The sequence below is a fragment of the Chlorocebus sabaeus genome, chromosome 8, assembly GCF_047675955.1.
Source record: "Chlorocebus sabaeus isolate Y175 chromosome 8, mChlSab1.0.hap1, whole genome shotgun sequence".
NCBI lineage: Eukaryota > Metazoa > Chordata > Mammalia > Primates > Cercopithecidae > Chlorocebus > Chlorocebus sabaeus.
The window spans coordinates 12,644,195-12,669,514 of record NC_132911.1 but is presented as its reverse complement, the minus strand read 5'-3'; the positions used below and the strand labels follow the sequence as shown (position 1 = coordinate 12,669,514).

The 25,320-nt window shown below is 36.9% G+C and overlaps 1 protein-coding gene across 8 annotated transcripts in view; it reads left to right on the top strand.

Moving 5' to 3' along the window:
• DLC1 (DLC1 Rho GTPase activating protein) overlaps positions 1–25,320 on the top strand; it is a 427,762-nt gene that overhangs the window by 290,445 nt on the left and 111,997 nt on the right. The window contains exon 2 of one of the 8 annotated variants that reach the window (XM_073017953.1): positions 8,799–10,076. The exons of the other annotated variants lie outside the window; for them this stretch is intronic. Within the exon in view, the coding sequence (XP_072874054.1) occupies positions 8,799–9,034 (236 nt within the window). The 3' untranslated portion in view covers positions 9,035–10,076. Of the gene's footprint in view, positions 1–8,798; positions 10,077–25,320 lie in introns of those variants that run through there. 8 annotated transcript variants of the gene reach the window in all.

The window sequence follows — 25,320 nt, the reverse complement described above, 5'->3', positions numbered from 1 at the left end:
CTGTAATCATTCCAAAAATTGCATAATCTGATCTTGACAATTTAAGGTAAAATAGTTGCAAAAAGAAATAGCTTCTTACACATACTCTAAGTATATTTGCCTTTTTATTAGAGTTGGTTTCAGACATTCTTCACATTTTTAGGAAATCTTTTGATTTGTTTCTGTTTTAGTGTGTAACGTAAAACTCTCCACCTTTTACTGAAACATATTATCCACTGAAAAATTAAAAACAGTATAAAGGTAGGAATAGTTGAAGCCAGTTTTAAAGACTTTAAAGCTGAAATAAATTTTTCAAATTATAATGCTCTGCTTTCATATATATGTATTCCTAACAGACCAATAAAATGGAGTGCTTGTTGTTTATTGGAAATTGACATTCCAATGGTGTTAGCCAACCAAGTAATTCTTCTTTAAAGTTTCCTGCACAAAAATGTGTACAAAGGAATGTTTTTATACCAATTAATGTTTATAGTTTGTTTTGGAACATTAAGTTAAACTAAGGTTAGTTTTATGTGTTCTCTTTTTACCATATTTAATGAATATCATTGGTGGTCAATTTTTCTTCTAGGGTTTTTAATCTTTGTTCCATTTCAGAATAACAGCATGGGAAAGATAAAAAATAAACACAAAAAGAAAGGCTTCACAGAGGCAAACGGATTATTGTGTTATTTAAAGTGAGCATTTAATATTCTTTAAAGAAAAGTAGAGCTAGATTATGTGCGGAGAGGCTGCACAAAATACTAGCCACCAACTGAAAAATGTTGCTGGGGGAGGGGTTGTTCTAGTCTGATGGACCACAGGAAAAATTTTTATTGAGTTCCAACTATGTGTGCTGCTCTCTATGACAGGATTTTTTTATGTAGCATTTCACATTATCATTTAACAAACCTACAGTGTTACTCTCTTCATTTGGCAAAGAAAAAATTGAGGCCCAAATATTTAAGAAGATTGCAGGAAGTCACACAACTAATAACTGATAGAACTAGAATTTCAAAAAAAAAGGTCTGGCCCAGCAGAGTAGTTCACACCTTTAATCCTAACACTTTGGGAGGTCGAGGTGGGAGGATCCCTTGAGCCCAGGAGTTCAAGACTAGCCTGGGAAATATACCGAGACCCCATCTCTACAAAAAGTAAAAAGAAAAAAAAATTACTAGCTGGGGATGGTGGTGTGTGCCTATAGTCCCAGCGACTGGGGAGGCTGAGGTGGGAGGATTGCTTAAGCCTGGGAGGTTGTGGCTACAGTGAGCTATGACTGCACCGCTGCACTCCAGCCTGGGTGACAGAGCAAGACCCTGTCCCCCCTACCCCTGCCCTCCATACACACACCCCCCTCAAAAAATTAGGTGTGTTTGAGTCCAAATCCTGAGCTCCTCTTGTTATAACCAAGAAAGACTCAGTACCTAGACAAGAGGATAGAGTATCACATGAAAATAAGCAACAGAAGCTATAGCAAAACTATGGTGAAAAGCAAGAGTGCTGGAATCACCAGGTCATGCTGAGATTTGGGAGACAGTTTTGAAATTTTAGCAAATAGAATGTGAGAACTTCTGATGGAGGAACAATCAGACAGCAAGGTTTCCAAGGGGAAAATCAAAAGAAAACGTAATACGTTCCTTAGCTTTTAAAGGATGTGTCTAACCTACATAAAACCAAACATCAGTATAATCAGTGAAATACTGACATGGAATGTAATGTTTCAAATGCTTTTAGCAGAATAGCTCAAAATTCAGTGCAGGATAATCTATACACACCACTGTTATAAGTTTAATTTTTCTACCATAATCTGAAGGAATTTAAAATGTGGGTTTCTCTGTCTCTTCTCATTTACGATAGCAAAAAGTGAGTGATTAAATGATTTTATACAAATAATGCTTTTGGAATGGCCCTAAATTTCTTGATGTAAAATACCTCTCTGTAATATATATTGTTATACAGAGACATGAACACCAAAGTTTGCCAAATACACATGAATTGATGAAAATAATACAGAGGTCTTCTTAGAAGTCAGAATTTCAACCTTTGTTCTTAGAACAGCTAAGTTTAACTTCTCACTTGACAATGGTTTATTATATATTATATATTATAAATATATATGTAAATATATATTATAGATAATTAAATAAAATAAATATATGTAAATATATATATTTATATTACATATTATATATAATTTATATTACATATTATATAATTATTTATATTACATATTATATATAATTATATATAATATATTACATATTATATATAATTATATATAATATATTACGTATTATATTATTTATATATAAATAATTATATATAATATGTAATATATTATATATAATGGTTTATTATATTTTTTTATATACATATATATAAAATCTTTGGGGCCAGGCATGGTGGCTCATACCTGTAATCCCAGCACTTTGGGAGGTCAAGGAGGGCAGATCACTGGAGTTCAGGGGTTCGAGATCAGCCTGGTCAACCTGGTGAAACCTCATCTCTACTAAAAATACAAAAGTTAGCTGGGCGTGCCTGTAGTCCCAGCTACTCGGGAGGCTGAGGCAGGAGAACAGCTCGAACCCAGGAGGTGGAGGGTGCAGTGAGCTGAGATCGCGCCACTGCACTCCAGTCTGGGTGACAGCAAGACTCCGTCTCAAAAAAAAAAAAGAAAAGAGAAAAAAAGAAAACCTTTGGGAGCAATTTTTCCCATTGAGTAAAATAGTTCCTGAGCAGGGATCCTGGTTGTCAGCCAGCTTTTGAGGCCTCTTCCCAATCTAGATGTCTCTATTTGGGTGTGCTGCCTGCTCAATCATCCAGGTCAGTGGTGTCTAACATACCCCATGGAGAGAATGAGGTGGTGACACCCAGCATTTGTTTAGCTTCTAGGGAGAACTTGTGAAAGCTAAAGACCTTAGTTTAAGGCTGAGAAAACCCAATGAGTTGAAAAGGGCTAAAAACTGAAAACTCAAAAGATATTCCCTTTATTTTATTGTGCACTGGAGTAACCTCTAGTACCCCTTAGGCAGAAGTCTACAACATTAAATTTAAAATGTGATCACCTAACACCCTCGTACGTGGGGCTGCATTTCGTCACTCAGCCCACAGCCTGTCTTGCTGACATTCTCGACTGGCTGTGAGGCTGTCACTGAGGTTGCCTGGCAGGGCCCACAGTCAGCCTTTCCGAGGCTATTGATCTCTGTGTGAACAGCTGACAATTCTAATTTCAAACTCTGTGTATTTCAAGTTGCTCTTTGATGCTGTAATAAATCCAAGATAAATTACACATATTTAGTTCCTAAAGTAATGATGTATGGATTTACTTTGGATATAGAAAAAATAAATATGCTGTGCGTGTCCCCACTTCTTTCCTCCACAGTAACGTGGTATTTGTAAAACAAATGCCATAAAAATTGATCTGTGAGTGAGCCAAGGAGTATCTGCTGCTTTTCTTAAAGGCATAGGAAAATAGTATTTAATAATAATATCAAGAATATAATGTTTTATTTGATGTGTTTACTTATTGATAGTTCTATTTAATAGTTAAGGAACATTCGGTCTCTGCTGAAAATATGTTTTGTGCTTTAAATTAATTCTTGCTTCGATCAAATTTGTAGACTATAAAGAGACATTCCTCGATAATTCCACCCGATCCCCCCTTGTGACACAAGCCAGGCTGCTCAGGTGTCTGTCTTTACCTGGGGCACCCTTATCCTTTGCTGCAAATTCAAATTCTGATTCAAATTCAAATTTCCTTTGTTCTCAGAAGCCCACCTCCTTCAAAAAAGCCTTCACTATATCCCTTGCCTTCCCAGAGGCCAAAATGACTCAGTGTTATTTATTGCGGTAAAATATACGTAGCATAAAATTCACCATTTTAATCACTTTAAAATGTACAATTCAAGGGCATTTTGTATATTTACAATGTTGTGCAACCATCACCATTATCTACTTCCAGAACATTTTAATCGCCCCAAAAGGAAACCCTTGTACCCATTAAGCAGTCACCCGCACCAACCCCTCCTCTTCCCAGGCCCTAGAAACTCCTAATCTGCTTTCTGTGTCTATGGATTTATCTATACTGGAGAGTTTGTATTGTGAAATTAGACAATATGTAGCGTTCTGTGTCTCATTGTTTTTACTTGCTGTAATGGTCTCCATTCATCCATGTGTGTAGCATGTATCAGTACTTCATTCCTTTATACAGCTGAATAATAATCCATTGGATGGACATACCGTATTTAATTTATCCACCCACTAATAACTATTTGGAATGCTTCCACTTTTGGCTGCTGTAAATAGTGCTGCAATGAACATTCTTATACAAGTTTTTGTTTGAAGACCCATATTTTATTTTTTCAATAAAATTCTTGGAGATATAGATATATAGATATCTCCAAAAATATCTCCAAGGAATTAGTGACGGCTTTTTTGAAGAAGGTGGGCTTCTGAGCACAAAGGAAATTTGAATTTGAGTCAGAATTTAGATATATAAATATAAATGTATATATATTTAAGATAGTTTGGCAGTTTCTTCATAAGTTAAATATATATCAATTCTACTCCTGTTTATATATTTTATAAGTATTTTATATATTATAATTATATAAGTATAATTACATTATACAAGTATAATTATGTGAATATAATTATATAAGAATGTAGTTATATATGAATATAATTATATAAGAATGTAGTTATATAAGAATATAATTATATATGAATGTAATTATATAAGAATATAATTATATATGAATATAATTATGATATATAAATATTTATATTGTAAATATATATAAAATATATAAACAGGAATGGAATTGCTGGGTCATATGATAATTATATATTTAACTTATTAAGAAACTGCCAAACTATTTCAAAAGACTTCATCATTTTTACATTCCCATTAGCAATGTGTGACCCAGTTTCTCTACCTCCTCAACAATACTTGTGATTTTCCTTTTCTCAAATTATGATAGCTGTCCTAGTGTGTGTGAAGTCATACATCACTGTAGTTTTGATTTGCAATTCCCTAATGGCTAGTAACCCTGAGCATCTTTTCATGTATGTTAGGCATTATCATCTTTGGAAAATGTCTATTGATTTGCAAATTTTTTCTCTTATTATTTGGGTTATCTCTTTATCAATACTTTCCTTTGATGCACAAAAGCCTTTAATTTTGATGAAGTCCAGCTTATCCTTCTTTTGTTGCTCATGCTTTTGGTGTCATATCTAAGACAGCATTGCCAAATTCAATAACATGGAGATTTTCATCTATGCTTTCTTCTAGGAGTTTTATAGTTTTAGCTGTTAAATGTAGGCCTTCAATCAATTTTTAGTTAGTTTTTGTGTATGGTGTAAGGTAAGGATCCTAGTTTATTAATTTGCATGTGGCTAGTGAGTTGTCGCAGCACCATTTGTTGAAGAGACTATTCTTTCCATCATCCATTGATTTTGAAACTTTCTAGTGGATAGCATGTTAGTTAATTATTATATATTCCTTTTTGTTGTTATTTGATACATGTAGGTCTTATTTCTACAAGTAGAGAAGACTCCATTCAAGGGAGGGGACTGACTTCTGTCATGTTTCTGGTATTTTATGTAAGGGCTAAAATGGTTCCCATAGTGAGGAAAAAGGAATCAAAGAGGACCCAAGCCCTTGACCCAAGAAAATCAGAGTATTTTATTTAAAGAACAACTTTTAGTTGGTTGGGGGTTTTTTGTTGTTGTTTTTTGTTTTTTGTTTTTTTGAGATGGAGTCTAACTCCGTCACCCAGGCTGGAGGGCAGTGGCATGATCTCGGCTCACTGCAAGCTCTGCCTCCCAGGTTCAAGGAATTCTGCTGCTTCAGCCTCCCAAGTAGCTGGGACTACAGGCACCCACCACCACCCCGGCAAATTTTTTTGTATTTTTAGCAGAGACGGGTTTTCACCATGTTAGCCAGGATGGTCTCGATCTCCTGATCCCGTGATCCACCTTCCTCAGCCTCCCAAAGTGCTGGGATTACAGGCGTGAGCCGCCGTGTCAGCCAGTTGTTTTTAATTGTAAACAAATATGACATAGTCTCTGCCCTCAAAATGTTCACAGCCTAATGGGAGAAGCCAGTGTATTCAGTAACCATTAGACATAACATGGCTATTGAGTGGCTCAGATGTAGATCATTCTAGTGAGACGTTATAAGAGGAAACGCACACCTTAGTACAAAAAGAATGCCACACACATCCTTCATGAATTGTTGATATTTATAACATTGTGAAATGATAATAGTTTATATATTAGATTAAGTAATAAAGTCATAAAATTGATTTGGTTCTTTTTACTCTTTTAATGTGTCTTGCATTATATTTCTATTGGATAACACTGGCATAGACAAATAGAAAAGCAAGCGTCTCACAGCTATACAGATAGTAAGAGAAATGATGTTTATATCCATTTCTTCAAATTTTAGAACTTAGGTTTTTATTTACTATACTGTACAACTCAAAATTAACAAGGAGTATTAAGATGTGATTGGTGGTTCCAATTTGAAACTAGGAAGTGGGGCTTGGATTCGCAACCTATATTCAGTTCTATATTGTGCACAGAACACCTTCAAGGACACAAGCAAAAGGCAAACATGCTGCCTACAGCGTCAAGTTTCATGGGAGGCACACCTGTCCCACATCACCCAATTAGAGAACAATTACAGGTTAAGCCAGTGGTTCAAAACCAGCAGTAATTTGGTTTGGTATCCCATGGAACATTTGGCAATGTCTGGAGATATTTTTGGTTATCACAGCTGGGGGTACTACTAGCATCTACTGGATAGAGGCCCAGGGATGCCACTAAATATCCTATAATGCACAGGACAGACCCCTACAACAAAGAGTCAGTTGACACAAACTGTATATTGTCCTGAGGTTGAGAAACCCTGCGCTAAACCATTGCTAAAGGAAGTATTTCAGAGCAAGAGCAGGTGATTGCATGCTGGAGCTCTCAGGGGAAATGACATAAAGGAAATGACCCTTAGGCAGACCATGAAGTCTTGGCACATTCTGCTGGGTAGAGGGATGGGCTAAAATGGGCAATAAGAGTGACTGCCAGTTGGGGAGGAGTGTGGCAAGGAGTGGAACTAGAAATGGACTTGCGCCCCTTGAAGTAGAGTGTGTCATGAAAGGAAGCAGTGACTAGAGAAGTGACCTGCAACTCAGAAGACCTGGACTCTAAGCCTGATTCTTCTACTTGATAGCTGGATGGCTTTGAACAAATCACATGAGTTTCCTCAACTTCAATATAGTCCTTTGTCAAATGAAAATAATTGTAACAACTTTGACTCTTTCTAAGTTTTGAGTATCAAATGAGACCCTTGGTGTAAAACAAGTCATCACTGGCAATACAAAGTAGTATTGTTGACTTTATTGTTGTGTTTGTTGCTAAATTGTGTTGGTGCCAGAGTGTGGAAGGCTGGCAAGGAGAGGAAGCTGGGTCTGATGAGATCATCTGGAACAGGACAGCAATAAGAGGACAGTGACTCTTTGGAAGGTTCACTTTGATGCAATGTGTAGGAAAGACGGGAACTGGGAGAGAGTGGAGTTAGAAAAATCAGCTAGGAAACTTTTCCAGGGAAACACCATGAGTGGGTAAGAGGGACCTGGAGGGCACTAAATGGACTTGAGCAGTCACTCCCAGCGGAGCACACTGGGGAGATGAGTTGTAGCTTTTGTAGAGGTAGACAGAAAAATCAGTAGATTACTCCACGGGCTTGTGCACTGGTCCTTTCTAATGCGAAAGATTGTGAGTGAAAAATATATGTGGTTTCTAACACTGGGTGTCTAATACTTTATAATCAATACAGAATCTTAAGAAAATATGGATTATGAAGTTTCCCTGAATATATCTCATCTTCAATAGTCCTACAATGGTAGTATGTTTTAAAATTTGCTTCCCTTGTTGGATGTACTTTCTAGCTCTTTGTTTGAAGTTTTTTTTTTTTTTTTTTTTTTTTTTTTTTTTTTTTTTTTTTTCACATTTAGTATTTGCTTTTGTTTTTTGAGATAGGGTCTTCTCTGTCACCCAAGCTGGAGTGCAGTGGCTAACTGAAACCTCTGGCCCCTGGGCTCAAGTGATCCTCCTGCCTCAGCCTCCCGAGTAGCTGTGACTATAGGCGCTCACACCACACCCAGCTAATTTTTGTGTTTTTAGTAGAGATGGGGTTTCACCATTTTGGCCAGCCTGGTCTCAAACTCCTGACCACAAGTGATCCACCCACCTCGGCCTCCCAAAGTGTTGGGATGACAGGTGTGAGCCACTGCGCCCAGGCTTCACACTTAATATTTAAATTCAGAGTCTTTCAGCCTGGTACCCAGGCAGATAACTACTTATATTAATTTTTTTAGTTAAAATTTTTTTTTGTAAGACATTTAGGAAGTGATCTAATAGTTTTACTCTATCATAAGGATGTAGAGAATGTAGAAAGTAGGTTCCATTAGCATGTAAGCTTCCAAAGGGCAGGGATTTGGAGCTGTTTTGTTCATGACTATAATCCTATGCTTAAAACACTGCCCAGCACATGGTAGCCTCTATAATTATTTGCTGAATGAATAAATGAATTATTAAGAGGCACATGTTGTGTGTGTACTACTCCTGGGTGGTTATGTGGTTAAATAGGCACTATGTGCTTTTTGTGGTGCTGAGTTTGACAATATCTTATTTCCAGCCATGGACCAAGGCCCTTACAAAAGCCCTGTCATGAGACCCATCTATTGCCACTCATTCATTGCCACCAGCACTCAAATCAATCATTTTCTCCTCTCCTTTTTACCTCCCCTGGAATCCAACAGCGGTAAAATCAGTAAAGTTGGAAGTGGATGAAGATAAGAGCATAAAGGGGTCCAATTTTTCCAACTCGGAAGTGGCAATCGGTTTGTCTCCTTACACCTTTCCCCAAAAGAGGCTTTTCCATGTTCCTGAAGAAAACATTGCCTGGGCGGGTGTGTGCCTGGCAGAACGCTGCTCTCCAATCTCCTTGGGCAGCCACAAAAAAAAAGGGGGGGTGAGTGGGGCGGCTCTTCAGTAAGATGTGACAATATGCCAGTTTCACCAATGATAAGAGAAGCCTGAGACACCAAGAGTCAGCACAGGCCACAGGTCATGTTTGACAGTGCAAAGCTGCAAGGTCCTTCAGATAAAGCAAATAGGAGAGTGGGCTCCAAAGCCTGCCAACAGGGTCCCGAAAGCTAAAAGGGAAACTTTCCTAAAGAAATGGAGGAACAATGTAAAGATGCTAAATTGGTCATTTAAGTATGCCCTCCCTGGTTAGAAGAAACCTCCTTTGCATAGTTTCCACTGTCTTTAACCATTCTGAGGATTTACTACCCATTCATAATGTCTGCTCACTTTCTGAATCAACTTGCAATTTTTTCTGTACCACACTTGAAATCTTCACTTAGAAGAGAAAAAGAAGCCCAAGGATATTATACTCAGAATCTATCTTCTTATAAAGAAAACTAATAAACAGCCAGGCACAGTGGCTCACACCTGTAATCCCAACACTTTGGGAGGCTGAAGTGGACGGATCACTTGAGATCAGGAGTTCAAGAGTGGCCTGGCCAACATGGAGAAACCCCATCTCCACTAAACACACAAAAATTAGCCAGGCATGATGGGGGACGCCTATAATCCCAGCTATTCAGGAGGCTGAGGAATGAGAATCACTTTAACTCGGAAGGCAGAGGTTGCAGTGAACTGAGATCACGCCACTGCACTCCAGCCTGAGCAACAAAGTGAGACGCTGTCTCAAAAAAAAAAAAAAAAAAAAAGGAAACAAACATAACATAAACATAACACTTATGAAAAAAGGAAACAAGCATAAATACTTATGAAATGCATCAAATTACCAAATTCTCATTAAGCATTGGTTTGAAATTTTATTGTACATTTGGGGCCATACTGTAGACATGGCTAAGATACATAAAATATGAGATTGCATTATTGAAGAGGTGTCAAACAGGGAAAAGGAATCTGCTATGCAGTTTCTTTCACTGAAATGGAAGCCTCTCAAGTTTCATTTTTAATTCACGCAAAAAAAACAACTTATTAGTATTTTTTTAAATAGCATAACTTTTCAAATGGTATATCTCTGGATTTAAAACCAATCATTTTCTAACATCTCAAGATTCTGCAATTTATGCATTTTCTGAAAATCTGAAGAGTCCTAATTAACTTAGGAAGACATTCTTCTTTAATCTGTATGTAGAAATATAGAAACTTCTGTTATTTCTATATATTTCAAAGATATAAAGTGTATTATAGATGGGAATAGTGCCCATAGATGTGTGTAATGCACAATTGTGCATCTCTATACAGTGGGCCTGGGTATGTACATGTCTGTGTAGTCATTTTGCTTTCCAGAGCAAATGATACAGCCAAAAATAATGTCTGAAGAAAATTCTGTTCTCTCAGTGCCTGTAAATTCCTTAACTGTGTATATTCAATGTTGACATTATCATGCAGAATTTTTATTAAGCCTTTCACTTTATCTCTGAACGAGACTAAAAAGAAGAGCAGTCCACTAATATCTGTCTTAAACTCCCACTACATTAAATATCTCTTTTTGAAATGTGAAGATTCCAAAAGAAAATTAAGCCACTTAAAAATCTGTACAATAGCAAATAGAAAGCGATACAAATAAAAAATTAAAATGGCGCGTCCTTCAGTAAAGCAAATTTGGATGAGATCAAATGAAAATGAGCGAAAGCTTGAGCTAGAAACAAACATTTAGTCAAATGGAAAACATTTCTGGACTTCTGCTTTTCAGACCTGTCTGCCTCCCAAGCTGTCATACGGTGATATTGAAAATGCTTTACATATCACAGAGATAACTGAAGGATTAAAGGCATGTTTGAAGTTCTTGGAACTATTCTAAGAAAGCCACTCGAGAAAACACAAGCACTGGCAAAAATACTGTGCAGTCCATCATTAAAAATGAGCAATCATTTGTCATCCATTTCATCTTTCCCTTCTATTTTCTCGCATTAAACTATCACATTATAGTTAACATTTTGTAAATCAATTTTATGTTGCATAATGAGTGCCCAGAGCAATACCAAAACTGTATAAACCAGGACTGGCAGAAAAGATGGTCTTAAGAAATGAACGAATAAGAGTTCACTCATGTCAAGCATTATGCTGAGCACTAGAGACATAGCAATAAATGCAGATGCAACCCCTACCCTCATGAAACCTACAGTTCAACAGAGCAGAGAGTAGTTCCTGATTGTTCCAAAAACAAACAAAAAAAGCAGGGTGCTATTGAAATGTGTATGCACACAGGGACCTAACATAGTCCAGGGGAAGAACAGGAATATAGATAGGGCAGAAGGAATTGTGGAAGCTGGAAAGGCCATCATGGCTGGTTGGTCATCCTGATATTTTTTAAAAGCCATTTATGTTATTAAGAGGAATAGAAGCCTCTGTAACATAAACTTAATAACAAAACATAAATTTCTTAACATAGAAATTCTCTATGGAGGGTTTACATATTTATAACATAACTTGTTGAAACTGGGGTCAATGCTCATTGTTTTGTCTATCAGGGACAGCACCAGCTGCTTTCATGCATGCCTTTTCTATGGGATATTAATGTCCCGGTTATGATTTATTTAACCTCATTGTTGACCAGCTTTAGTTTGCCAACATTTGACATAGGAGTTGTGTTAAAATTTCATTCTAGCATGCTGACATATACAATACACAATTATTTTACCTGCCAGGATTTCATGTATGTTTCCCAAAAAAGCCACTACTCTTCCTCAGTTTGGGGGTTTGTTTTCTTTTCAATTCCAGCCTAGTTTTTATTTCTGCTTTATAGTTATCATGCTGTAACAAATAGTTTCAATTATAAGGAAGTAGGAAAAAGAAATTGACATTTTCACCTACCAAATCCTGGTAAGGTATTATTGTGTTTTACATCTAATAGACAGAGGAAACATGACTAGTATTTGTTGATAACTGATACAGTGGCTTGCAAGGAGTTTTAGATAGTATTTGTTGATAACTGATACAGTGGCTTGCAAGGAGTTTTAGAAAGGGACCAATATTTACCTCAAAAGTTCCCTACAGAAAATATTGCTCTCCTTCTCTTTCTTCCCCACACCCAGCTGATGCAAGTGAACCCCAAAGCTGGGGCTCAGCCTTGGAGGGTTCTTGGCTTCACTCAGCAAAGAATGCAAGTGTGAGCTGACAGTGAAAGAAAGCAAGTTCTTTAGAGAAACAGTGTACAGCAAAACAGTGCTCCATAGACAGAGCAGGGCTACCCCTAGGCAAAGCAGCCAGAGTAGCCCTTGTGCATCGATGGCTAGCTATATTTACGCTCACTCCTAACTATATGCTAAGTAAGAAGCGTATTATTCACAAACTTTCTGGGAAATGGGGAAGGAGTCCCCAGAACCACATAAGGTAACTTCCAGGTCATCGCCATGGTATTTATAAACTGACATGGCACCGGTGGGTGTGTCTTAAGCAAATACATTATAATTCCTAGTCCTAGCTGGTTTGAGGCAGTTTCTTTGCTACATCCTGTTTAGATCAGGAGGGTCTTAAAAACAAGTCCTGCTCATCTCTTACCTCACCCCCGTTATTTATTTGTTTAGTAGTTATAAGTCTAGAAGAATGAGAAAACTAAAACTCTATTCATTTTAAATTTTCATTCTATTCCTACAGATGAAATGACTTAGAACAAATAGATTATTTAAGGCAGAAGAACTTCAGACCAGAGAAAGAGACATAAAAGCAGCAAAAACAGTAAATGCTTTATTTGGTTTTCATTCTGAAGCTAATAAGGGCATAAACCAATTTCCTCAAAAGATGTCAAAGTATGTGTTTAACTATCAAGTCACTAAAAGTGGAAAACCCAAAGTGGTTCTATTGAACCACCAGGAACCAAATAACTGATGAGGACCAACAGCCTTACAATAGCAAAATATCAATTTTCTTCTTTCCAAAAGTCAGAGAAAGTATTTCTAAAATTGATTTAATGTAGTAAATGAATTTTTTTTAAAAAAAGGGTTTTGAAATATAGATCTCTATAAAAGAGCAAATTTTATTGCTTCTGTTTACTTTATGATGCAATTTTATACCTATTAGCAGGGTTAGCATACTTTGATTTACTTCTTCTAAACTTTTGTCTCCAATAAAAGTTTGTTGACATTGACATTGACAGTGACAATGCCTCCAATAAATTTTTGTTGACAATGACATTGTTGACGTCATGCAGTGCTGTAATCTTTGCTCTTCCCCCTTTAATAAACATTCTGGTCTTCCTAAAACAGTATTTAAAGATACCCAGAATTGAGGGCGGAAGTGGGAACCATATTTGCTAAGCACAAAAGAACAGGATAGAACTCTTGGAATATGCTGTGTTTTGTTAGCTATTTAAAAGAAATAAAAGTAAGAAATTAGCAAGAAATCAGTGTTGACAGATGGGCAACAAGTTTGCAATTTTTTCTATCCTTGCTGAGGTAGCATTTAACTATAGAAATTTGAGAGGAAGAAAAAAACATTTCCTCTCTACTCCCTAACCAACACCAAACACCAAAATTCAGCACCCATAATCTTAATATTTCAAAGGCCATAACTGATTTTAGCTTACTGCCTAGACTGGCCATTCTCATATTTAACATTTACAGGGTGTATTAGGCTGTCCTTGCATTGCTATAAAGAAACACCTGGAACTGGATAATTTGCAAGAAAAAAGGTTTAATTGGCTTCTGGTCTGCAGGCTGCAGAGAAAGCACAACACCACTATCTGCTTCTGAGAAGGCCTCAGAAAGCTTACAATCATGGCAGAAGATAAAGGGGGAGCAGGCATCTCACATGGTGGAAGCAGCAGCAAGAGAAAGAGGAGGGAGGTGCCACGCACCTTTAAACGGCCAGATCTCATAAGAACTCATTGACTATTGCAAGGACAGTACCAAGAGGATGGTGCTAAACCCTTCATGAGAAATCTACCCCCAAGACCCAAACACCCCACCAGGTCCCACCTCCAACATTGAGGATTACATTTCAACGTGAGATTTGGGCAGGGACAACATCCAAACTATATCACAGGGTTTTGCTATTTTTTCTATTTATGAGCGATACCATATTCTAGAATCTCAAGTAAGCTTTAATTTTGTCACAGAGACTGATGAGAAGTCAGCCACTAGTGAGTGAACATAGCTACGTTTCCTATGTCTGTATCTCATCATGACATTATTGTTCTCTACTTGCACTAACTCTCCAAAGGAATTATGTTTTTGTAGTGAAAATTATATGCAATACTGAAAATTAAGATTGCATGGACTCTCAAAAATCTTGAGATGACTCTTTATAGATATCTATCTATAGATTTATAAGGATACATAGGTTGATAGTCACAGATGAACATCATATGTCAATATATATCAAATAGCTACAGGAATTATTAGCAGTTCCTGTAGCCTTGGTGAAAAAGCAGTTCCCCAACTCCAAAGATCTTTTTTTCAAGAAAGTATTTGTTTTTCTGGAATCCATAGGCTTTAGAATAAATTGAGTTACAAGAATCAAAGTCATCAACTTACTCTTAACATTCGTTTTATTTTCCTCTTCTTTAACATTTGTCATATTCTATAACAGCAACTAAAATAGTCATGTGTGGAATACAATTAATGCACACATTATAAATTATATTTTCACAACTTAAGCTGTGAATAATAGATGTTAGGCCATTCATTTTTCCCTTTTGATGGAAACATTTTCTGATTTTTCTCACATCATCAGCTTTCCAAGTTTTAAGGAATTGCTTGTAAAACTATCTTACTTCTTAGCATTTATTAGGGGAGAGTGTGTGTATGTGCGTGTGGTGTGTGTGTTATGTGTTTATGGTCCTACATTGAAATGTCTATTATCTTTTTAATTCTATAACTTAATCCTTAAGTCACTGTTCCAAAGTCATGACTCATAGTTGATCTGAAATTCTGGGCATTGCAGAAAGGAAGCAGAAGTTCGATAAAATATCACATAAGAAGAACTTTTAATCTAAAAACTCTGCACCAAAGAAAGGAAGACTAATTGTAGCAGCCTTTAAAACTGATGTTGTGAATTTGCTACATTTTCGTAAGATTTAATAGTTTCTACTAGTAGATGAAGTGACTGATAAATAATAAAAATTGTTTTCTCTTCATAATGTTCTTGGAAAGACTGGCCAAAATAGAGGCAAGGAGTCTGATAACAAAAATATTGAGCTGTGTTTCTAAATTTAGTCCTTCTCTGCCAAGAAACTGATAGGTAATAAGATATGAATAAGCTTCATGCAATTTATTTCCATGTCCATATTTTATTAAATTTCTTGAATTCTGTATGCCTGTGTGTGTGTGTATATGTGTATACATATGCAGGTATATATATACATATACACGTATATATATGCACACACATATATATATAACCTCATGAAATCCTGACGTTTTAATCAGTTCAGCACTTTGAAACAATAACAACAAAAAAAACAAAAGCCAGCCTTAAAGATATATACATGTGACGTTGCTCACTGAGAAGTCCTTTTCTTGTCAGTCCATGGTTTATAATTCACAGAGGTAAACATAAGATGGATTTTAAATTAGAATACTATGGTGAATTAAAACAAATACTAGACATTGTGCACTTTCAACCAAATAGAATCTCAACTGGTAATTCAGCCTCTCAAATGTCATAACTTACAGTGGTCTCCAAACTGTTTTAAAATGGGTATATGTAAGTAAAATACTGTCAAGTACACACTATGTGTATTCCATATGTATGTGTATACATATGTAGATACATAATCGCTAAAGCATGGTTTCTCAACCCGACATTATTGACATTTTGGGCAAGATAATTCTTTGTCATGGAGAACTGTACATTATGGGATGCTAGCAGCATCCCTGGGTTCTACCAACTGTATGTCGGCAGTACCTCCCCCAGGTGTGACAGCCAAAACCTCTCCAGACACTGCCAAATGTCCCCTAGGGAGAAAGATCACTCCAATTGAGAACCACTACTCTAAATAATGTTCATGTAACACTGCAGTAATATATGGTGTAAAGCAAACATGAAAAAATGTCTATTTTTAAGGTTGAGTTTATTTTATTTTTTAATAGTGCCAAAAGAAACGTTTTCTCTATAAATGTTATAGTGAATAACTTTTAGGATAAAAAATATGACAGAATATGCTTGAAGTTGCTTTTAAATCTTAGCCTAAAGAAGGAGACACACCGATTCAAACTGCAGTTTACTTCAATATTTGATTTTAAAGGCTGTGAAGATAGAAAAAGACATGTAACTACAAATGGACAAAATGCAACTTTTTTACTAAGTCATTATCTAGCTTAACAGTAACCCAAAGTAGTCTACTGAAATTTTGCTAGTAAATATATATGCTTTGATGTCTTGAAAACAAACAGGAATGCATTTTTATATTTTGAATACGTACATTTGAAATTACTGCAAGTGCAATTATTAATTTGTCAAAAATTTTAACAGATTGGAAAGCTGTATTCAGATTTTTTTAATTTGTGCATGAGAGTTTTAATAGGTAGTAAATACACATCATTTTCAGTAATAAATTCATATACTAGACACATTTCCAAAATATTTTTAGAATGATTTATACATAACACAACTACTTCTATAAACCACTTACTTGTTCACTCATTGTTTAAGTGCCATCTTTATCTTGAAGAAACGAATTATGTAGTCTTTAAAAAAATGTATTCTCAGTAGCATAATAGTGACCACTGCTTATCGTCACTGAAATGTCAGTATATTTGGGTTATTTGATTTTGTAAAATAAAAATGAGTAAGTCATCTCCGGTTCCAGTTCTTTGCTATGAGATAACCAGCAAATCTCTGTATGGTAACAAATGGTGTTTGTGGCCCACTCCCCTACCTCATTTCAAATATTGTAAAGAATTCACTTTTTACTAATTTGGGTTTTTAATTAAAATATTAGAATATCAATGTCAGTCTATAGCATTTTGTGCACTTTTAGCTTCAAATTTTTGCTAAAATAGCTCGTCTATTAATTTTGCAATGTTATCTCCATAAACTTAGCCTAGAATTCTTTCTGTGGTTACATTTACAGTTTTTAGATGAAATATTATATTTATTAAAGGAGTCATTTACTGTTGAGAATATCACCTCATTGGTTTTTCTTTCCTTTAGTGGCTCATAATGAAAGGGGGAAGGTAATCGTTCATATTCCATCATTGAAACAAAATTTAGCAAACACTATACACCGAGCCCTATTAGAAACATCTGTGCTTACATTTACTGTATATTCCAAACCTTTTACACGACATAATTTGTTATAAAACTTATTTATTCAGGTCTTTTGCAATGTTGACTGTGTTTTTACCAGGAAATACATTCAAAGGAATGTATTTTAGCCTGGTAATCACATTATTTTCCAAGGATTCTTTTAACCGTTTTTACTAAGGCAAGATGAACGTGTTTCCTCATTGTGTCTTTAGGTCATTGGCTATACAGTGAAGTTTTTCATTAAACATTAATTTGGGTGTTACATAACTAAACATCACAGGAGAAATCATAGAATATCTTTAAAATGTCTTGATGACTTTGCTCTATCCTTAGCTAACATCTCAAGGCACAATTTTCCTCGAGGTCAAGCTTCACTCTGAAAAAGAGTAAGTGAATATCCATATTTTAATAGTCTTCTCAATCCTTCCATGGGGGGAGAAGGTGGAGGCAGAAATTTTGTCAAATCTAATTAGATCATCAACACATCAATAGTTCCTAATAGGACTCAGAGGAATTATCAACCTTCTCTTGCTCATCACTTTGTCTTGACTTATTAGCATTATTTTAGTCAAATTTCTTTCAAATGAGATACTATGTCTTTAACTCTCTTATGTCTACTTATGTTCATCCATAAATGACTTGAAACGTTTAAGTCAAGCCTGTCCAACCCATGGCCTGTGGACTGCACGCAGTCCAAGACAGCTTTGAATGCAGCCCAACATAAATTAGTTAAGCTTCCTTAAAATATTAGAAGAATTTGTTGCTATTTTTTTTTAGCTCATCAACTATCATTAGTCTACTTTATGTGTGGCCCAAGACAATTCTTCTTCTTCCAATGTGGCCCAGGGAAACCAAAAGATTGGACCCCCCCTTATGTAAATGATGAAAGCAAAAGAATGATTGAGAGAGACTTGGCCAACCCATTTATGCCATGGAACCCACAATCTCCCTTTAACAGACTTTGAGTGTCAGTGACACATGCCATGTGGAATGAAATAGGAATCAGCATTAATCCACTTAAGTTAAATATTTGCAAAGCTTAATTTCATTCTTCAATTAAAAAAATTAAGATATAAATAGAAGTTAGTCATATTTTCTCCAATGGATCATCTTGCACAATTGCGGGGGTACTAGATCCCATTTTCAGAAGCCCTGCCTTAGAGTGAGAACCAGCTATTCTTAGAGGTGCAAATGATATTCATTAGTCTGTTCTGCAGACTGAAATGAACTCTGTTTTCCTACCTAAAATCAAAACTTGCAAAGTAGTTTTTTGGCATTTTTTTTTTCCTCGTGTGACCACCTAATAATGCCATCTGGTCTCTAATAGCCTCATTTTAACATGGGATCGAAAATTGCCACGTTGCAAGACTGGCCAAATTCAGGCAGTACGATCAAGAAGGTGTTAAGAAGCAAGCCAATTAGTGTCATAGTTACAGTTATGGTGCAAAATGTAAGACAGGTGCTTGTACCAGAAACTCATTGAAAAGCATTCTCTCCACTTAGTTATATGTAAAGGCAATGAAGGAATTTGACCACAAGCATTCCCGTAAATATTTAAAAACAGTTTTCTGGCCGAGTTAATAAATGAATGGAATGGTTCAGAATTTCCAGCCATAGTGTGACAAGTAATTGGTGAAATCTGCAAAATGCCTAGTGCCTATTTAAAAAGATGTTATGTTTTCAGATCATTAAAGTACAGCATTTTATTTGCCAGTGATTTGTTTTATTTGTAAAGTATCCTACTCGTAATGAAATGAAATAGCCATGACTTTAGCTCAATAAAATATTTTATGGCTTCTAAAACCTATGACTGTATTTGTGTGTATGAAGTAAAAAAGCTGAAATTACCCTGAAACTGTCTCCACCCATAATTATTATTTATTTTTAGATAAAAGGATTTTTTTAAATCTGAAATTTAAGCCTTGTTCATTAATACTCATCAGCAAAATACTAAAGTGGACTTTAAAGTCTAAGGGAAATAGTGTACTTAACCTTCACCTATGATAGGGATTCTCATTACGTTGGCCCGTAAATAAGTGAAAGTGAATGAGCACTGTAAAGACAGCTGCTCTTTTCAGAGTTTGGTGCTGCACTCCACCTCTCTGTTTTCCACCCATCCAGCCCACTCAACCTCTATGTATTAGCACATCCAACAGAGGTCATCCAACCGCAGGTCCCGTCATCCTAATCCTTGGAGATTACTAGACCTAATGAAGACTTCAGGAATATTTCTGGCTTGACAGTAATATTTTCCTTAACAGAACAGTCTTTTTTTCCCCTGAGCATTTTTGTCCTTCCAAACTTCAAGACTTTCTTCAGAGTCACCTCGGACCCCAACGACACACATCAGGAGTACTACAATGATTCTGTTGACACAAAACACATCAAACACCCAAGAAGTTGCTAATGCTATGAAGTCTGTGCATGGCTTGAAATGGTGTCTCCCTCCAGGGTAATAGCAATGGCAGGGCAATGAGTCAGCAAAAAAACATTAACAATACTTCCAATGAAGAGAATCAATCTAAAATCAAGGTGAAACTATAGAGCTCTTTTCCTATTGTGATATTTTCCATCCATTCTGTGCTGTTTCCCAAAAGGTTTATTTCAAGTAAAAGACAAGAATCATATCACAAAGCTATTTTAAAGAGAATTTCCTCTTCTGTCCATAATCCTGAGGAATATTTGCCTTAGAAAGTAAAAGCCTATGTTTACAACCAAGTACACTACAGAGGGAGGAGGAAGCCATTTTTAGAAGAAAACTGGCAAGAAGAGAGGATGGGAAACAAGTCTAGTCTATCAAAACACTTCTGTCCAGATGTGTCACCAGATGCATCATTCAGACGGGATTGTGCACAGTCTCCAGGTTTTCTTCAAGTTCTTCCTATTGGAGGCGAATTCAATCTTCATTTCATTTTTGGTAACTTTCCAGGGTTAGAAATACTCATCTCCAAAAGAATTCTAAAGCCCATAGAAGAAATCTAGACACTTCTTGTTATGTCTTATTTTCTGTTACTAATTTCCCACTGAAATTCCCTATTCATTATTTTGACTGAGTAGCCCAGGTATTGTTTGAAAAAAGAAATCATTCAGACCGGGCGCAGTGGCTCACGCCTGTTATCCTAGCACTTTGTGAGGCCGAGGAGGGTGGATCACGAGGTCAGGAGATCGAGACCATCCTGGCTAACACGGTGAAACCCCCTCTCTACTAAAAATACAAAAAATTAGCCGAGCTTGGTAGTGGGCGCCTGTAGTACCAGCTACTCGGGAGGCTGAGGCAGGAGAATGGCGTGAACCTGGGAGACGGAGCTTGCAGTGAGCCGAGATTGCGCCACTGCATTCCAGCCTGGGCAACAGAGCGAGACTCCGTCTCAAAAAAAAAAAAAAAGGAAGAAATCATTCAAATAAACATTTGTTTAAAAACATCATGGTCATTATCAACACTTAATGCTGAGTTTTCTCCAGCATGTTCCAACCTAAAATGGACAATGTAGAAACTAGTAATTGAACAGCACATAGGTGAACACAACCTAAATACTATGAAGTCAACACTATCTTAAGTTTAAGGAAAGACAAAGACAGGTAAAGTGTGCAAGGTGAGTTTTCAGAAGAAGGGGTATAGGACTGAATCCCACTTTCCTACTATTCAGTTTTCATGAAAGACTGACTAAAACTGAAATCTCAAGCTACCTTTGATAAATAAAGGAAATAAGGTGTGTTACAAAGGGGAAGCTAGCCAGGCATGGTGACTCATGCCTGTAATCCCAGCACTTTGGGAGGCTGAGGCAGGTGGATTACTTGAGCCCAGGAGTTCAAGACCAGCCTGGGCAACATAGTGAGACCCTGTCTCTACAAAAAATACAACAATTAGCGAGGCATGGAGGTGCATGCCTGTAGTCCCAGTTACTGAGGAGGCAGAGGCAGGAGGATCACCTGAGCCTGGGAAGTCAAGTTTGCTGTGAGCTGTGATCGCACCCCTGCATTCCAGCCTGGGCAACAGAGTGAGACTGCGTCTCAGAAATAAATAAATAATTTAAAATTTTAAAAACATTTTTAAAAGGAGGGAGAACTTTCAGTTTTGATAAAAGTCAAGTCACAGTGTGGGAAGTGAAATAGAAATCAAATGAATAAGTAAATAGGAGGGAAGAGATAAAGCCCAGAGCAAAGCCAAGAAGACAGGCAGGCTTAGAAATTCTGCAGAGATGGTAGAAAGAAGGCAATTTCACTGAGTCTGGAGAATAAAGACCAGGTCATTGGCCTAAATACCCAGGAATAAAAACTTGATATAACATTCTTTCTGCAAAGAAATGGCAAGTGTTTGAGGTGATGGATATGTCAATTATCTGATCTAATCATTATGCAATGTATATATGTATCAAAATATCACACTATACCCTGGAAATATGTACAATTATTGTGTCAATTAAAAACAAAACCTATTAAAACCGTTTAAATCTAAAAATACCCTATTGGAGCCGGGCATGGTGGCTCACGCCTGTAATGCCAGCACTTTAGGAGGCCGAGGCCGGTGGATCACGAGGTCAAGAGATTGATACCATCCTGGCCGACATAGTGAAACCCAGTCTCTACTAAAAATACAAACATTAGCTGGGCGTTTTGGCGCCCACCGGTAGTCCCAGCTACTTGGTAGGGGGAGGCAGGAGAATCACTTGAACCAGGGAGGCAGAGGTTGCAGTGAGCTGATATCATACCACTGTACTCCAGCCTGGCGACAGAGCAAGACTCCGTCTCAAAAACAAACAAACAAACAAACAAACAAAAAACCTTTTGAGTACTCTAGACTTAGTACCTGAGGGAGAAAACAATCTGTATGACAAACCCTGTGACATGAGTTTACCCGTATAACAAACCTGCACCTGTGCCCCTGAACATAAAATAAATGTTTGAAAAAAAAAATTAAAAATATATTTTGTACACATTCATGATGTGTTTTAGAGAAACTATCAAAGATGAGGAGCTCAGTATTATAAAAGCACAGAAGAGAATGTCCAGAATCTACATTTGGAGATTTTGGAGACTCCAAAAATCTCAGTGGCACAAATTGCTCCTTCTCCTGAATCATTAAACTGCAATAGTATTTAAATAACTTGAATGATGGCTGTGGCTTTTATTCTAATATATTAGAAATTAGGAGCTTTTCTTCTCTAACAAATTCTCAGCTATATTTTATGGTTCTGGTAGTTGTTCAATACTGCCTTCTTAAATTTATTTTCTCAATAATCTAAATTCTTATAATAATGTATTATCAGAAGGTATAAAATATTTGTATTTGTTCTTACGTTTTTAAATTTAGATTTCACACTCAAAATGATCTTTACAATGTGAACTGTAATGAATATTTTTGTTTTATTTTTATTACATGCAAAAAGTCATTAAAATAGCATTTTGACACAATATATTTGACAATTTCATTTTTTCATCTCAAAGTGAATTCCTGCTTTGAACACTCTGAAAATGCAACTCTGAAAGATTCCCAAAACCTTGGATCCAGTCCCAAACAAATCAGAAACAGGCTGTTGGCATTTTCTTCCCCTTATTTTCTCAATTGCCAATTTGTTTTATTATTTGAAGTGTAGAAGGAGAAAAAAGTCCAAAAATAAAAACCCTGTTTGTTTCATAATAACTATCCACATGAAATCCAATGTATTCAGTAATCTGAATCAACTCCATTTTTTTTGTGCTGTGTAATTATAGTTGAGGCTATAAATGGAGATTCAGAGCCAAACCTAGGTTCTATAATATGTGTAGAATCAAAACTGAAGGGCTGGGTGCAGTGGGTCATGCTTGTAACTCCAGTAGTTTGGGAGGCCAAGTCTGGAGGATCACTTGAGGCCAGGAGTTCCGGACCAGCCTGGGCAACATAGTGAGACCCCATCTCCACAAAAAAAACAATTTAAAACTTAGCTGAGCGTGGACCTGTAGTCCCACCTACTCAGGAGGCTGAGGTAGGAGGATCTCTTGATTCCTGAAGTTCAAGGCTGCGAGTTATGATTGTACCACTGCAGGCCAGCCTGGGCAACAGAGTGAGACTCTGCCTCTCTAAAAAAAAAACTCACACAACAACAACAAAAATTGCAGTCAGTCTTGTAGACAGTGATCGTGTACAAAGTTCTATTTAGGAAAGAAAACAGTATTTAAGTCTACTTTTATTAAGAATGTGGGTTCCTAAACCAATTCATCTGGTTAGGAATCAGCTCTGCCACTTTTAGCTGGGTGGCAAGCAAGTTATTTAATCATTCGACACCTCAATTTCCATACCTGTAAAATAAGAATAATAATCCTAAATTATCGGCCAGGTGCAGTGGCTCATGCCTGTAATCCCAGCACTTTGGAAGGCCGAGGCGGGTGGATCATGAGGTCAGGAGTTCGAGACAAGCCTGGCCAACATAGTGAAACCCCGCCTCTACTAAAAAAAAAAAAAAAAAATACAAAAAATACAAATATTGGCGGGGTGTGGTAGCATATGCCTATAATTCCAGCTACTCAGGAGGCTGAGGCAGGAGAATCGCTTGAACCCAGGAGGCAGAAGTTGCAGTGAGCCGAGATGGCACCATTGCACTCCAGCCCAGGCGACAGTATGACATTCGGTCTCAAACGATAATAATAATAATAATAATAGTACTTATCTAATAGGGTTGTTATGAGGATTAAGTGAATTAATACATCTAACTCTTTCAGAACACTGCCTAGAATACTATAAATACTCAATACATGCAAGCCATTAGAATTTGTCTTAAAAATTGTAGTTACCATTGTTTTAACAAACCAAAACAATAGCGATACTTGTAATATTTCATGAAACCAAGCACCATAGCATCTTATGAAAAGCCATGCTGTGGAGTAGACAGAGCCTGACTTGGAGATGGAAGATCTAGTTTCAAACTCAAGCTCTAAAATGTATTGACTCTGGTTTTACCCATTTCCCTCACCTCTATGTGATCATCCATAAATACATAGAAATAACATCCTCCCGTCACCATCTTATGCAGAAGCCATATATGAAAATATTTTAACGTAAGAACTATTTTATATAAGAATTTTTAATATACAGCAAGAACAATTTAGTTGAAGTATATTAAAAATACAATAGAGAGAAGGGAACACTAAGTGCAGAACAACAGAGCAGGTAGGAAAGCTTCCCACGGGGCATGATGTTGCAGTAGGGTTCTAAAGAACGAGGAGAAGGTGGGGCCCAGTGGTTCAAACCTGTAATCCCATTGCCTTAGAAAGAGGCAGGAGGATTGCTTGAGGCCTGGAGTTCTAGACCAGCCTGGGAAACATGGCAAGATCTCCCATCTACAAAATTTTAAAAATCAGCCCAGCGTGGTGGTGCATGCCTGTATTCCCAGCTATTTGAGAGGCTAAGGCAGGAGGATTGCTTGAGCCTGGGAGTTCAAGGTTACAGTGAGCTATGATTGCACCACTACACTCCACGTTGGACAACAGAGCAAGATCTTGTCTCAAAAAAAAAAAAAGGAGAAGGAGAAGTTTACTAGGGCTTAGAGGTTTTTTAAAAGCATGCTTGGAGATCAGTGAATTGAGATGAGATTATATGCAAAGTCCCTTTTAAGCTGTAAGTTGCTATTAGATGCAAATGTTCGTGGACCTCAGTGATGCCAGGCCGGGCGAAGTGGCTCACACCTGTAATCCCAGCACTTTGGGAGGCCGAAGCGGGCAGAGCACCTGAGGTCAGGAGTTTGGGACCAGTCTGGCCAACATCATGAAACCCTGTCTTTACTAAAAATATAAAAATTAGTTGAGTGTGGTGGCACACTCCTCTAACCCCAGCTACTTGGGAGGCTGAGGCAGGAGAATTACTTGAACCCTTGAGGTAGGGGTTGTAGTCAGCCAAGATCGAGCACTGTACTCCATCCTGGGTGACACAGCAAGACTCCATCTCAAAAAAAAAAAAAAAAAGAAAGAAAAAAAAAGCCATGCCAAGGAGTTGTGACCTTATCTGTAGGTTGACGGTTAATGAGAAGTTGTTTATGATATGCTGTTTACATAAAGCATACTTTATGAAATGGAAAG